The 17,115-nt window shown below is 33.5% G+C and overlaps 1 protein-coding gene across 3 annotated transcripts in view; it reads left to right on the top strand.

Annotated features, from left to right (window-relative positions):
• Positions 1-17,115, top strand: part of XRN2 (5'-3' exoribonuclease 2) — an 86,593-nt gene that overhangs the window by 39,275 nt on the left and 30,203 nt on the right. For all 3 annotated transcript variants that reach the window (XM_049100658.1, XM_025469108.3, XM_049100659.1), the window contains 9 exons: positions 1,591-1,709; positions 3,838-3,973; positions 5,209-5,316; positions 5,405-5,494; positions 6,155-6,227; positions 11,870-11,953; positions 14,053-14,150; positions 14,738-14,817; positions 16,030-16,086. In XM_049100658.1, coding sequence (XP_048956615.1) covers positions 1,591-1,709; positions 3,838-3,973; positions 5,209-5,316; positions 5,405-5,494; positions 6,155-6,227; positions 11,870-11,953; positions 14,053-14,150; positions 14,738-14,817; positions 16,030-16,086 — 845 coding nt within the window. The remainder of the gene's footprint in view (positions 1-1,590; positions 1,710-3,837; positions 3,974-5,208; positions 5,317-5,404; positions 5,495-6,154; positions 6,228-11,869; positions 11,954-14,052; positions 14,151-14,737; positions 14,818-16,029; positions 16,087-17,115) is intronic.

Below are 17,115 nucleotides of genomic sequence, written 5' to 3'. Positions count from 1 at the left end.
AATCAATTGGTATGAATCTGGTATGTTCAGGAAAGACTTATTGTTGGTAGAGAGCAGAAAAGAGTGGCAGAGATATATAGTATCAGAAAAACAAACCACTTTTTGTTTTTCCTTGCAGGTATATTATTTTTATCAGATGTAGTTTGTATCTTTTTTGCCAATTTGGAAAAGTTTGCTTTTTACCCAACTTCTCTGTACTTAGATGATTGATAGGAGTATCATTCTCATAATTTAATTCAAATGAATTTAATGTTGGGTTTAAAAAATAACAGTGATGACTTACTGAAAGGTGAGCTACCATATGCCACACCGGCAGCTTGCTGTTGATCCTTCATACATGTCGTTTCATTTAATCCTCACAGTAACTGACAAAGAGAATGTTATCCCATCTCAAGTTGAGGCTGACAGAAGTTACATTAATTACCCAAGGCCATCAACCAGTAATGGTTGAAATTGGAATTTCAAACTCTAACTAAAAAATATCCATCTCATTTTCAAGTACAACAATGCCTTCCTGAATTATTGTTAACATTTTGGTTTTTTTAAACAGTATTGGCCATATGGTATCATGAATAAAATGGAAATTAGACTTTTTTTTTTATAATTAGACTTTTTTTTAAAGAAAGTTATAAACTCTATGAGAAATACAATTTTACTTTGTTATAACTTTTTTTGGCCTGTGGTAAAAACTACATGCATATTAAGGTTTTAGTTACAGTATCATTAAAATAGCCTCCTAAGCTCTCAATTTAAAAATAATTCAGTTTACTTGCAATAGATCATATACTGTGAATAACAGAAGAAAACTTTACCATGAAAACCTTTTTGCCACTGTGTTTTTGGTCATTTAACATAAAACTAAAGTTGCAGAGGATTTCAATTTTTTAATTAAATATTAAAATTCTTTAGGATGGTCACTGTGTTCATTGAATTAGGTACAAAGGGAAGATAATAGTGAATTTTAAGTGATATCCAAGTCTTTAAGAAGTCTGCATTTGTTACAAATGGATTTTTACTTGTACCTTGAATTTTAAAACATTATAAAATAATTTAGTTATCTGGCAGAGTCTTATTAAAATATTATTTTTCTGATAGTTGTGTGAGGTTGAGCCTTCACCATTTAACTTCATTCTCCCCTGCATTGACTATTTTGTGTATTGCTACTTGATGTATTTATATTTTCCCCCTTAGAACTTTGCTACTTGATTGGTAGGAAGTGATCATGAATTCATAACATGAGGAAACCACCAAAGGAAAAAAATAATTCAAGTCCTTTAATTTTTAAAAATATATAAAATTAAATTTTTTTTCTTCTGAAGTAATTTTTATTCTAATGTTCAGATTCTTTTTTGAGTTTAAGCATAGGAATCTTTTTTTATATTCTTTTTTTTTTGAGGAAGTAGAGTAGGCCAAGATCAGTCTTTGTATTTTTTTTCAGTCTTTGTATTTTCTAAATATATTTGCCATATCTATTTAATAGCTGTAAAAGTTGTATTATCATGAAGCATGATTGTAATAGCAGTTGGATGTAACTTCTTATGTGAAATGAATAATTAAATTCTTCCTCTATAATGTCATAATTGTTTGCAGAGTCCTTCAATATCTCCTAATACAAGTTTCACTTCTGATGGCTCCCCATCTCCAATAGGAGGAATTAAGCGAAAAGCAGAAGACAGTGACAGTGAACCTGAGCCAGAGGATAACGTCAGGTGAAACCATTTTTTGGTAACACTTTGTTATCAAATTGCTGGAATACATGCTGCCTAATTAATGCTATTTAGCTTAGAGCAGCGGTGCCTTCAGATGCTTGCCTGTGATCTTTTTATCCACCAGTAATTAATGTGGAGAGTTAGAATAGTCAGTAAATTCCAGTGAGATGTGTAAGCTATAGCTGTTAAATCTAAGCATCTAGATTAGTATGCGTACAGGTTTTTGTCCTCCAAGCCACTTTTCCCTCTGAGACCACGCACTAGATCGGCTAGACATGAGGTGTTTAGCTCTGACTATGTGATCTGAATGTTACTGTTTTGAGATTAAATTTTTAAGCTGCTTAACACAGAAAGTTCAGTTACACTTGGATACTTAATGTAGTTTGCTTTAATCTTCTCAATTGGAGAGGTTCTTCCTCAAATGAAATATGCAGAAGTCATTCAGTTAAGAGATAAATATGTATATTTTTGTAAGCCATAAACTTGCTTAAGTACAATTATATTTTAAGACTGAGAAGTTTCCCTTTAGCCGTATACTTAAAATTTGTGGTAGGAAACTTTGATTCTTTATCCAGAAATTTGAGATCGTTATGTAAGATTAATAGCCTCTCATCTAATTAAATCCAGATTTGAACCCTGGGTCCTGAGTGCAAAAGGCCAACAAATCTTAATAATTGTAACTCATTAAGAATTTAGCAAAATGATATATTACAAAGTTAAACAATAGTGGTCCACAACTGCTTCTTTTATAGGACATGGATGGTATGTTTACATTTATGATGAGAAACTTCTCAAGTGTCATGTATGGTTCTGTATTTTCCTAACGTCCTTTAATGTCAGATTCTGAGATCTATGGTGACTTGTGATTGAACATTTACCTGATCCTCTGTTTCTGCAACTCTGGATTTTCCTTTTAGAGTATGTTGTTTTATTGTGTAACCATCTTGATCAATAGCAGTTTAATAGTTAACTTGATTTTTTAGTACTTTATTGTTAATCTCAGTGCTGAGAATAGTCAAGGTGGAAATGCTTCTGTCAAGAAATGCTTGGGACTCTTGATATGTATTTCCTTATTTTCTGTAAAGCACTTAAAATCCACATCACAGAGGATATTTCTCCTAATTGATGTTCTATGAATCCTTGGGGCAGGGGGGAGAGAATTAAAATTAGTGTGGTGTATTCTGGAACATGAGTGCGATTAATTTGTAAAATGTGGCACATGGTAGAAAACAGTCCTTAATGAGAATCATCTTGATGTTCTTGATCTGTCCTGAGGTGTTTTTTTTGTTGTTGTTTTGTTTTGTTTGTTTGTTTTTAGTGTTCTTTGGCTTCTTTGTGTTCTTTAAATAAAATGTTTAAATCTTAGGAGAATGAAAAATGAGTACTTAAAAAAATTTTTTTAAGAAAGTGGTTCTTCACATGTATTTTCAATGATTAATGATAATTTAGTGAATTAATCAACCCATTTTTAAATTCTACCAGAACACACATGTGTGTATATTTTCTTCCCTTAAACCAGCCAGCAACTCTTAGCTAAAAGAGCGATAAGGCCCAAGGATGGGGAGAGTAGGTATAAACATAATTTTCTGCCTGGTTCCTAGATTATTCTTTTACAAACCATTTTTTACCTTTTAAAAAATTACCCGTGCAAATCTTTTTGAAAAGTAATTGACTCCTTTGTTTAGCTTAAATGTATTTTAACAAACTGAGGGGAACTTATATAAAATATCTTCAGTATTTGAATCTTACAGTTTCAGAATTGGTCCACAATCAAAAACTGTGTAAAACAGTATTAAAATAATGAGCCAAAAAAAAAAAAAGCACACAAATGTATCTACTTTTTAATAAACAGTTATTTTCTCTTTTTCTGAAATGTACTTTTCTAGTGGTCTTAATAGAATCAGTGTTTAGGTTTTTGATGTTTAACTGTCTTTTAAGTTGATAATCCTGTGAAAGTGGGCTTTTTAGAAATAATTAAATGAAGCTGTGTTAGCATTACTGTTTGACTCATTCACATTTCACCTGGATATTAAACATAAAATGATTTGGGTGATAAGCCAAGGAGTAAGACATAAGACAGTTATGGAAAGTATTAATTCAATGTTAACTGGCTTTGCCTGGGTTTTAGGCTATGGGAAGCTGGTTGGAAGCAGCGGTACTACAAGAACAAATTTGATGTTGATGCAGCTGATGAGAAATTCCGTCGTAAGGTTGTACAGTCTTATGTTGAGGGGCTCTGCTGGGTCCTTCGATACTATTACCAGGTACAAAGAATATTTTCCTCTAAACCAAGCTAATCATTCTAGGAAGATCATAATTTCTGTGTGTATTATTGAATTATATTATGAAATTAAATCCAGACTCATATTTTTAAAGCTTCCTGCGTAGAAATTCATTACCTTAAATAATATTTGTTTGTAAAGCCTTTGAAGCTTCTCAAGTGTTAATAGATAAACAAAGATAATTTTTGTTGTGCATTCAGCATCAAGTAGTGTAGTTGAGTATACTTGGTCTTTAACATAATTAAAAGTATAGTGGTTTTTGAATTGGAAGTAAAAAATAAGTAATATCACTAAATGACTGAACAAAGAAAGGACAAAGCCTAGAAAATACTAGTAAGAATTTGAAAAGCATTTAAATGATACTATTTCCTCCATGTAATGTAGTGATATTACATGAAGTGCATTCTAATTGGTGTAATCCATATCTGATTTAAAGCTTTTGATCAGCGAGATGTAAGATTGTGAGAGATAGGTAGACATATAGGGGATTGTAACACTAGTAATTAATATCTGGTTTCCTTCTCATAACAAGGCAAGTTAAATCTGTTGTGATCTGGGGAAGGATGATGTTTGTCATTAAGTGGAAAGTGTAATTTAATCATTATCAACTATGTAATTATAAATTCATGTTTTACTTTTGTCAGGATTTTAATTCACTAGGCATAGAATCAAAACACATATCAGGAGGACTTCTCTTTCCTATCAGTAAAACTTACTGTTTTCTTTTTATGGGTTTACTTAAATATTTTTATTATAAAGAGAAAGTTGTCACAGTGAAAATAGGGAATTGTAAAATGAAACTTCGGCAGTTTTATTTAGTCACTGTTCAGTGATGTCCCTTACCCATCTGTATGCTAATTAAGTACCAGCTACCACTGCTCTTATTTTGATGATGGCAGGAAAGAAATGTTAACCAAGCACATTTTAAGGGTAAAAAACTTCACCAAATTGTGTTTGTAAATAGAGTTTGGTATTAATTACTGATTATTAAAGACTCTTTGCAATAGTTTTTAAATACTTTAAATCTTATATAAAGTAAAAGTTCAGTTAAAACAACTGTTAAGACTCATGGGAAAAATAATCTGGAATATACACTGAAAATCATGTGTTTTATAAGTGGAATATTGTAGACTAAAATTCTAATTTTTGTTTGCCTTAGTGTCCATCTTGAACATAGATTTTTATTTTTGTTGTTTGTTTGTTTCTAATGATTGTAGGGCTGTGCTTCCTGGAAGTGGTATTACCCATTCCATTATGCACCATTTGCTTCAGACTTTGAAGGTATTGCAGATATGCCATCTGATTTTGAGAAGGGCACCAAACCAGTAAGCTTAATTATGTAGTCATAAAATTCATAGAATTTTGACTTAGATAAAAATTGCATCTTAAGCTTTTTTTTTTTCTTTCTTGCAGTTTAAACCATTGGAACAACTTATGGGAGTTTTTCCAGCTGCGAGTGGTAACTTTCTACCTCCATCATGGCGGAAGCTCATGAGTGATCCCGTTAGTGTCTTAGTATTTTGAGTGTAGTGGTAACTGGGTTTTGGTCATACATTTCACTAAGATTAGTCAGTTGCTTTTGCATCTCATAGTTAAACTAGTGAAGTCCAAAACCAGAGTAAAAGTATTGAATTCTTCTGTATATTCCCCCCACCCCACCTTTCACTTGGCTGTCAGAATCCTATCCAGTAAATAAAATTAATTTATGTTTGGGAGAATTCTTAGAACAGTTACTTTGTTCTCAGCCTGTCTGTAAATCATTATTTTTATTTGTTCTAGCCATGTGTGGTGGCTACCTGAGTTCAGACTGACCTACCTAAAATCATCTCTCTGGTTGTTTTGTGTGCCACAAAGAAAGGGGGGAGATCCAGGCAGGAAGTAAGAATTATTAGAATCTGTAAATTCTGCATTGATTGTCTAGGGTACACAGTTGTCAGTTCTAAAATTCCTTCTAATAATGCCTCCCCTCCCCCATTTTTTAAAAAATAAAATTAATTTTGTTTTACTACTGGGATTAATGACCTGATAACAACATTTTTTTAAAGGAATAAAACCTTATTTTCTCATCAGGCCTGATGACATGAATGAAAGATACATCAAATTCTTTAAAACTCAGACATGTGTGACTTTTGTTTTGAATGTTTACTTTTCTCCCTGATACAGGATTCTAGTATAATTGACTTCTACCCTGAAGATTTTGCTATTGATTTGAATGGGAAGAAATATGCATGGCAAGGTAAAATTTAGACATTATTACTTTTTGTTTAAAATAATTTCCTAAAAAAAAAAATAAATAAATAAAATAAAATAAAATAAAATAAAATAATTTCCTCTTTTTGGTAAACTGTAAGCAAACATGATTTATGGAATGAAAGAATTTCTGTAAAAGATAAATATTTTAGGAATTACATGTCAAAATTTGATTTTTTTTCTATCCATCCTGACATTAATTAATAATTTTATAGTAACATTCTGATGAATAGTAAATTGGGTTGAAATAGATTGATTATTCTGTCTTTTGTCTCTTTTGTGATTAATTAATGAGTCTTGGGCTTGCTCCTTCCAGTTAGTAACTCATTGACACCTTGTATGGTTGCTGAGAAATACAGAAACATGATTGCATAATGTGGAGGTTCACTTATACTCCATGGGAATTTGAAAATGAAAAATGTATTAGAAATTTAGTTTTAAATACTTGACAGGAATCATTAAAGCTTATTTCTTATTTATTTATTCAGCTGTTATTTTCTCATTCCTTCTGTTTACCGCTTTTGTAAGAATGTCAATTTTAAATCAGTACTAATTTTAATGTGCTGTTTACCACTCAGCAAATGTGTGATGATGACTGAATATAAAACACAATAAAGAAATCTCGCACACAGTATGTCAACTGTTGTTTCATGCTAAAGCTCCTTTCAGCAAATCACTTTAACCTTTTCTTCCACTGTATATTTTTCTAAGATAATCACATTTGATAAAACCATGTTTTTACCTTTTCCTTGGTTAGTTCTTGTGGTGCAAATGACCAGTAACATGACTCAGAGAATTGTGAGGCAGGGAGGGATAAATAATAATCTGCAAATTGAAAATCACTTTATGAAATTTAGGGTTGACTTTTGGTTTATGTAGTAAAAGAAATTTCATATTACTTAATGGAATAATAATGGGAAATGCAGTCCCGATTGAGGTTAGCAGGTGTTGTGCTCTGTGGTCATAGTTTGTTATATGTGAATGGATTAAAGTCTTAGATTGTTTTTAAGGTGCTTTGTGGAGGATATTTTGATTAGAGGGAGAGGAGGCTAAGAAGCAGTAAAGTAAAAATAGAAGTACATAATCAAGTATATTTTTGTAAGTGTTAAATAAATGAGTAAATATATAAACATGCAGATGTCTTGCTTTCTGTAAATATCATTGTAGTATAAATCATCCAGAGGAAAAGTGAGGCAATCAATGCACATTCATTAGTTTCTTCACATCCTTGCCAACATGTTATTTTCTTTTTTTATTCAGTAAATGGCTTTTATGTATTTTTAGTTGAAGTATAATTGACATAATATCCTATTTCAGGTGTACATCATGGTGATTTGATATTTTTATAGGTTATGAAATGATCCCTGTGATAAGTCTTAATTACCATCTATTACCATACAAAGTTACTATATAATATTTTTGGCTATATTGCCTACACTGTATATTACATCCTCCTGATGGACTTATTATATAACTAGAAGTTTGTATCTCTCAATCTCCTTCACCTAGTTTACCTGTCTCCTCAACCTCTTCCCCCCATCTGGTAACCAACAGTTTGTTTCCTGAATCTGTGAATCTGTTCCTGTTTTATTTTGTTTGTTCATTTGTTTTTTTAGATTCCAGATATAAGTGAAATCATGGTATTTGTCTTTGTCTGTCAGGACTTGTTTTGCTTAGTATAATACCCTGTAAATTCATTGATATTGGAAATGGTAAGCTTTGTTCTTTTATTATGGCTGAATAGTATTTCATTGTAGATGTACACCATATCTTTATCCATTTGTCTGTCGATGGACACTTGGATTGGTTCTGTATCTTGGCTATTGTAAGTAATGCTGCAGGGAACATAAGGGTGTATTTATTTATCTCTTCAGATTGGTGTTTCTGTTTCTTTGGATAAATACCCAGAAGTGGAATTGCTGTATTGTATGGTATTGCTATTTTTAACATTTTGAGAACCTCCATACTGTATCCCATCGTGGCTGCACCATTGGGTATGAAGGTTCCCCTTGCACCACATCCTCACAAACACTTGTTTGTTTTTGTCTTTTTGATAATAGCCAATCTTAAAGATGTGAGGTGATAACTCATTGTGATTTTGATTTGCATTTCCCTGATAATTATTGATGTTGAGCACCTTTTCATGTGTCTCTTGGCTATATATATGTCTTCTTTTGAAAAATGTTTGTACAAATCCTCTGCCTGTTTTTTAATTGGATTTTTTTATATTAAGTTATGTAAATTCTTTACGTATTTGGAATATCAACCCCTTATTGAATGTATGATATGCTAATATCTCCCACTCAGTAGGTTGCCTTTTCATTTTGTTGATGTTTCTTTTGCTAAACAAAAGTTTTTTAGTCTGATATAGTCCCTTTTGTTTATTTTAGCTTTTGTTGCCCTTGCCTGAAGAGACTAATCCAAAAAGATACTGCTGAGGCTGATGTCAAAGAGCTTACTGCCTGTAGCTTCTTCTAGTAGTTTTATAGTTTCAGGTCTTACATTCAAGTCTTTAATTCATTTTGAGTTTGTTTATATGGTGCAAGAAGATGGTCTAGGGTCTGGTTTTACTCTCCTAAATGTAGCTTTCTGGTTTTCTCCACACCATTTATTGAAAAGACTGTCTTTTCCCTTTGCATTTTCTTTCCTCCTTTGTCATAGATTAACTGACCCTATGTGAGTTTTTTCTGGGTTGTTTTATTCATTGATCTATATGTCTGTTTTCATGTCAGTACCATACTGTTTTGTTTGTACCATAGTTATTTATAGTATGGTTTGAAATCAGGGAGTGGGATACCTTCCACTTTGTTCTTTCTCAAGATTGCCGTGGGTATTTGGTGTCTTTTGTGGTTCCATACCACAAAAATTCCAATTTTAGAATTCCTTGTTCTAGTTGTGTGGAAAATGCCAGTAAGGTATTTTGATAGGGATTGCATTGAATCTATCTATAGATTGCTTAGGATAGTATGGACATTTTAACAGTAGTCTTCCAATTCATAAGCGTGTAATATTTTTTCCATTTATATGTGCCTATTTCCTGCTTTTTGATAGTAGCCATCCTAATGGGTATGAAGCAATATCTCACTGTGCTTTTGATTTGTATTTCCTCAATGATTGGTGATGTTAAGCATTTTTTCATGTGCTTATTGGCTATTTCTAATTTTGGCGAAATGTCTATTCAAATTTTTTGCCTATTTTTGAGTTGGGTTTATTTTCTTCCATTTTGTGATTGTCTTTCTATTTTGTATGATAGTGTCCTTTGATGCACATAAATTTTTAATTATGATGGAAGTTCAATTTTTGTTGGACTATTCTGTCATTGCATGTGTTTTTGGTGTCATATGCAGGAAGTCATTGCCAAATCCAGTGTTATGAAGCTTCCTCTCTGTTTTCTTTTAAGAGTTTTATAGTTTTAGCTCTTAACATTTAGGTCTTTGGTCCATTTTAATTTAATTAAATTTTTGTATAGGGCATATGAGGTTAGGTTCCAGCTTCATTCTTTTGGTATGAATATCCATTTTCCCAGCACCATTTATTGAAAAGACTGTTCTTTCCCCATTGAATTGTTCTTGGCACCCTTATTAAGAGTCATTTGACTGTGTATCTGAGGGCTTATTTATGGACTCTATATTCCATTGCCCAATATGCCTGTCTTTATGTCAGTACCAAACTGTTTTAACTGTAGCTTTAGTAAGTTTTACAGTCAAGTGATAAGAGTCCTCCAAATTTATTTTTTTTCTTGAGGGTTGTTTTGGCTAGTTGGGGTCCCTTGAGATTCCAAATGAAGTTTAGGATGAATTGAAGCTCAGACCTTTAATGTTTTTATATTTTATGTAAGTATTTTTATTTATTAGACTGTAGCAAGAACACAACTTTTTTGAGGTAAAATTTAGTAGTCTGAGGGGTTAGAGTTACTCCTCTATATGTTTTTTTTTTTAAACTTATTGAAAGTAATGTAATGCTTAAGTTCTTACCTAAGTTGAATGTATCTTAAAATGATAGAAGATAAAATATATCTGGGTATTTTTTCAATATTTATTGAACACTTGCATTGTTGTGTTTTTATAATATTTATATAACATGCATAAGAGGAATATAGCATACTCATTTCAAATGGTATGTATTTTATATATGAACAGAGAATTTTAAGTCATTTGACACGGTGGCAGAACTAAGATCTGAACCCAGAGAGTGTGACCACTATGTTTACCTAAGTGTTACCACTACTTGGGTTACTTGTGTTGCAAATGACACAGGATTAAATGAGTGAATGAATGTAACATAATAAATAAGTACTCAGGAGAAATTGGCTGCTAATGTCTTTACTATCAGCTCACTCATGCGCTAACTGTATCACATATGAGTATAAGGCATTTCTTTCCTGGCCGGTAGGGCTGATTTGTTGTTTAGTAACCTTATTGCTGTCATTAGCACTGCAAATTGCTTACCAGTTGGAGCTGGCTTTTGGAGTTGATATTGTAGAAGAGTTTTTCTGATAATTTGTGTAGCTCTTAAGTGTGTGACTAAACAAAACTTGAACAACTCCCTACATTTTTCCCATGTAAATGTTTACCAGTAGATGAAATAGCTATTTCACCTATCAGCTCAGGTTATAGATGTTAATATTCCTGAAATCACTTTTCAGGCCCTTCAAAATTCACACTAGAACTTAGTTTCTTTTTAACTTTAAAAAGTACATACTTGCCTTCTAGGTAATGAAATTGTATTGCTAAACTTTGAAAATATGGTAGCTAAATAATTAATGACAACTTTGGGAACCTTTAATTTCTCAGGATTTTAAAGAGAACACTCACAAGTATGGCAGTTTTGACTGACAATAGTTTCAAAATTATTTAGCTCTATTTAGCATTTCTCTTTGCTATTTTACATTTTTTATTTTGTTTTAAAGACTATATGTGGCATAACATATACATATGGTTCAATAACTTTGTATATTTTTCTGATAATAGATACTATATTACTGGTGTGCTGCTTTGAAAATTATGGATGGAGGTTGAAATAAAACAATTACCTTATTAATTCCAGCACATTCTACAGGACGGTTTTCAGCCTGAATACGAACAACTGCAATTCTGCCCACTGCCCCAAAGTTTTATAAGTCAGTCTATAAAAAACGTTTTGTATCTAAATCAGTTATTAGGTTTTAAAATGTTAACAATACTATGCGGTTTTAGAGTTGGAAGACATTTCATGTGTTTATTCACAATGAAAGGACTTTCTGAATATTTTAGTTGAAGTCCTAGAAAGATGAAAGGACAAACTGAAGCTCTTGCCACATTAACTGGCTTGCCTAAGGGTATCCTCTTAAGTAAGGCATGAGAACATAGACTGGTGTCCAGGGGGCCACTTGTTCATTTAATTTAAAAATTTTATCATCATGCAAAACATAGTTTTTTTCATATGTGCCATTTTAAGGATGGAAGATATATAAAACTTTTTTCTGACCATACAGAAAGTATTTGCATCTGAGATTTGAATAAATAGGTTCAATTCCAAAGTGTTTTTACATCAACAGGGATATTCTACTGGAAATGTTTATTTGGACCAATAATAAGTGGAATTTGGGTTATCCTAATAGTTGAGTGTTGGTGTGCATTTCTTTCCCAGGTGTTGCTCTGTTGCCTTTTGTGGATGAGCGAAGGCTGCGAGCTGCTCTAGAAGAGGTGTACCCAGACCTCACTCCAGAAGAGAGTAAGAACTACCACTTGGTCTCAACGTTGAGTCTGTATTATACGACTTTACACTTCCCTATGGAATTAGACACTTTCCGTTTGTTAAATTTCACACAAGGGGCATAAACCATAGGTTATTACTTCTTTAAAAACCAAGTCAAATTTGCATCTAAAATGTATTATCCATAAGGAACACCTGGGTGGCTCAGTGGTTGAGCGTCTGCCTTTGGCTTGGGGCATGATCCTGGTGTCCTGGGATCGAGTCCTGCACCGGGCTCCTTGCTGAGAAGACAGCCTGCTTCTCCCTCTCTCAGTCTTTCTCTTTCTCAAATATATACATAAAATCATAAAAAACAAACAAACAAACAAAAAAACACTTCAAGGGGTGCCTGGATGGCTCAGTCTGTTAAGTATCTGACTCTTGGTCTCATCATCATGAGTTCAAGTCCCTTATTGGGCTCCATGTTGGGCATGGGGCCTACTTTAAAAAAAAAAAAAAAGACTTCAAGAATGTCCTTTGACTTTGATTCTTTTTTATTTTATTTTATTATTTTTTAAAGATTTACTTCTTTTCGAGAGAAAGCGCAAGCATATATGAGGGGAGCAAGGGGAGGAGGGAGAAAGAGAATCCTCAAGCAGACTCCACCCTGAGCGCAGAGCCTGACATGGGGCTCAGTCCCAGAACCCTTGAGACCTGCGCCAAAATCTAGAGTCAGCCATTTAACTAACTGAGCCACTCAGGTGCCCCTTAACTTTTTGATTCTTATATGACCTGCACACATGGAAATATTTTTCCATGCTGGGAGTGTATTATTTTCCTTCATCTCCCTTCTTCCCTTCATCTCTTCTAAATAACAGTAACTTTGTTTAAAAAGTTATGTTGAGGGATCCCTGGGTGGCGCAGCGGTTTGGCGCCTGCCTTTGGCCCAGGGCGCGATCCTGGAGACCCGGGATCGAATCCCACGTCGGGCTCCCGGTGCATGGAGCCTGCTTCTCCCTCTGCCTGTGTCTCTGCCTCTCTCTCTCTCTGTGACTATCATAAATAAATAAAAATTAAAAAAAAAAAAAAAGTTATGTTGAAACAAAGGCATTCACTCATAGATTGCTAACCTGAATGTTATTTTGTACAAAAAGTGGCATTTAAAATACAGTTAAGGTGGGCCACCGGGGCTGGTGAAGGATCTCAAGATGGCTGGACGAAAACTTGCTCTAAAAACCATTGACTGGGTAGCTTTTGGGGAGATCATACCCCGAAGCCAGAAGGCCATTGCCAACTCCCTGAAATCCTGGAATGAGATGCTTACTTCCAGGTTGGCTACTCTTCCTGAGAAACCACCTGCTATTGACTGAGCTTACTACAGTAAGCCAATCTGGCAAGGCTGGCTTGACTTTGAGAAGAAGTTTAATGCCCTGAAGGTTCCTGTGGCAGAGGATAAATACACTGTCTAGGTGGATGCTGAAGAAAAAGAAGATGTGAAAAGCTGTGCTGAGTTTTTGTCTCTCTCAAAGGCCAGGATTAAAGAATATGAAAAACAGCTGGAGAAGATGAAGAACATAATTCCATTTGATCAGATGACTGTTGAGGACTTGAATGAAGTCTTCCCAGAAACCTAATTAGACAAGAAGAAGTATCCCTATTGGCCTCACAAGCCAATTGAAAATTTATAAACTTGAGTTGGAGAGAAAGCCCATCCTTCATATTATAAACATTGGACATGTATATAAACACCAGTATAATAAGCCTGTATAGAAGTAATTTCTCTGTCAGCCATCCTTGAATAGTCTTTATTATCAGATCGTATAATTAGTTTGGGTTTTCTCAGGAAATGGTTATATAGTTCTGTATAAATTACTTTTTCCCTTATCTTATAATACTATATATATTCAGATATCTTTTTAGTGACAGTTTTTTCTGATAGATATTGATCTTTGAGACCTTATTGTCAAACTTGATTTTCTTCTATGGAGGCCTCACATTTAGGTCTGTTACTTTTAAATTATTTTTATAAACCTTATATTTAAGTTTTTAAAATTTAGATGTTTCTTATTTTATTCTCATAAAAGTTGCTCTTGGAGATATAATTGTTTGATCTTTATTCTTTCCTTATTTCCCCCCAGCTAAAAGAAACAGTCTTGGAGGTGACGTCTTATTTGTGGGGAAACATCACCCACTTCACGACTTCATTTTAGAACTCTACCAGACAGGTTCCACAGAGGTATGATCTCTTTTTCCATAATGAAGTGCTTTTAGTGTGATTACTTGGTTAATTCATCAGAAATACATTGGTTAAGTTTTGATAAAATAGAAACAGATACACTGTTTTAATCTTTAAAAATCATTTAAAAAGTATAAAATTTTGTGTCATTAGGTCTATGTACAGGGTTGTGTAGCCATCACTGCTATCCACTTTCAGAACTTACTACTTCTCAAACAGAAACTGGATATCCCTTAACACATCTCCATTCTTCTTTCCCCTTACTTCTGGTAATCTGTCTTCCACTTTCTGTCTGTATGAATTACTTGTTCTTTGTAAGTGAAATCCTATAGTATTTGTCCTCTTACGTCTGATGTATTTTACTTAGCATAAGGTTTTCAAGGTTTATCCATGTTTTAGCATGCATCAGGACGTCATTCCTTTTATGGCCTTTTCTTTATCCATTCATCTCTTGATGGAAACCTGGGTTGTTTCCTCCTCCTGGCTTTTAAGAATTATGCTACTTTGAGCATTGGTGTATAGGTATATATGTGAGTTCCTGCTTTCCATTCTTTTGGGTATACGATAAGGAATGCATTTTTCCGCAGCCAGTGGATGTACCACCTGAACTATGTCATGGGATTCAAGGGAAGTTTTCGTTGGATGAAGAAGCTGTTCTTCCAGATCAGTAAGCATTCATTTATGCACATTGGGGTGGTTGGGAGGAAGTTTAGCTAGCATTTTTTCCTGGTTGCCTAAATGTTTTATTTTCTGGTAATAGTGAGAAAACAAAACAACCTGCTGGACTATAAAAAAGACTTGGGGTCAGAGCCTAGCTCTTCAGCCCCTGTATATACAGGGGGCCCTGGGGGTCCCTAAAGCCCTTACAGGAGATCCATGAGGTCAAAACTATTTTCATAATAATACTAAGATGCTATTATATTATTTGCTTTTCTCATTCTCTTTCTCTCTTGAGTGTACAGTGGAGTTATCCAGAAGCTGAATGTAGTGTGATAGCTATCTCAAGAGATTGAATCAGAAGCAGATAAGAGAATCCAGCTATTAAGATAGATATTAAGCCAGATATTAAAGAAATTTTCAAAAATGTAAGACAATGACACTTCTCTCTTTTTTTGCTTTGTAAAAGTTTTTCATTAAAAATGTTATTTAATGTTAACATGTCATAGGTTTATTATTGTTATCTTTAAATTAGTATTTCAGAAATTTCTTAGTTTTAATTTTTAGTAAGTAAATATTGATAGACATAACCGGTGTAACCAGGAGCTCTTTGAGGTCCTTGCTTTTTAGGACTATTTTAAATGGGTTCTGAGATCAGAGTTTGGGAATTGCTAGTCAATTGTATCTTCTCTTTTCTAGATCATATTGGGTGGTTTTCCAAAGCAGTGACGCTATTTTGTAATTTCTCTGGCAGTTTGTGAGAGATCTTGTTGCTCTACATTCTTGCAACCCCTTGGAATTGTCATGACCTTAATTTTTGTCAATTTTATGGGTGTTTATTGGCACCTCGTGGCTTTCAGTTGCATTTCTCTGATTACTAGTGAAATTGAATGCCATATGGTATATTTATTGACCATTTGATTTTCCTCATTTATAAAAAGTACCTGTTTTATTCTTCTGTTATTTGTTCCCCCTGGGCACCTTTTTGGTTTGTTTGTATCCTTTACAAATTCTGACATGAGCTATTTGCCAATAATAGTTTTCTGTTATTCCTTGTTAACAAGGAACAGGATTTTTTTTTTTTTAAGACAGGATCTTTTTTTAAAGATATAATTGGTTATGTCATTTTTGTTGGTACATTTTAATGATTTCTCTTTCCTAAAGCAACATTTTAATTCCACTTATCCAAAAGGTTACAACTTACTCTCTTCTTTCTCTTTAGAATAGTATGTTCTCCTGTCCCCATGTTACGAGATCTGACACAAAACGCTGCAATCAGGTAAATCTTTCAAAATTCATGCCGTTGGACCAAAACACAGCTCTGAACTTGCAAATAAGTTTAAGATCTCTGAATCACAAGGAAATGGCAGCCATTATTCCACCAGGGCTTTGAGATTGGAGAGTCCCTGTGTTGCAGACCTCAGAACAGAGCCTCTTGACTTTAAATTATGTATATTGTTAAGGTTACTGATTTAACAAGCTTGCTTCTCTGCTTTCTGGTTTCCCCTGACAACATCTGATTCTTCCCGGATTAGGAGAGTGGGAGGTAGAAAGTAGGAGTTCCTAGGAGTAGTTTACTGTGTAGGAGCAAACAGACCTCTTTACTCCAGAGGCCCACACAGCTTATAATAATCTGTGTTATAACAGATTATTGTAATTATACTTACAGGTGTGGCCCTGCAGAGTTTAAAAACAAAACTGTTACATATTGTAATTTTGGTTGAGATAGAAGGAATTTGTAGAAATGTTTACCAACAATTATTATAAACTATATACAGGGCTAATTTCTGCTACCTGGACGATGTACTTATATTTCATTTCTTGCCTGTTGACAGCATTTTCTATATGTAAATATAATTGACTGTTTAGAACACAGTACTCATTTGCCTAATTCTTGCATGTAATCACTAATCTCAACGACAAGGTTTATGTTACCGTTTTCTTAGACAAGACGAAGTTTTAGGCAGGACTAAGACAACAGATCCTAGTAATTCAAGGATTTTGTAAAAGCCTGCTTGCCTTTTAGACTGTTCCTAAATCCTCCTTTCCCAGTCATACTTACTATTTCTCTTCTCTTGGGAAGTGTTTTAGATTTTATTTAGATCTTTTGTGTAAAGTGTAAGCATGTTAGTTTTCTCCTTAATAGATTCAGATAGCAGCTGCCACTTTAGAAAGGCTTTTATTGAAAGAAAACTGTGGTGAATTAGGAAGAATCTTTCTAGATTACTTTTATTTATCTTAACACACATTTTTAAATCATCTTTTTTTTAAAAGATTTTATTTTTATTTATTCATGAGAGACAGAGAG

This window comes from Canis lupus, chromosome 24, assembly GCF_003254725.2.
Source record: "Canis lupus dingo isolate Sandy chromosome 24, ASM325472v2, whole genome shotgun sequence".
Taxonomy (NCBI): Eukaryota; Metazoa; Chordata; class Mammalia; order Carnivora; family Canidae; genus Canis; species Canis lupus.
This window is presented reverse-complemented; position numbering and strand designations above follow the sequence as displayed.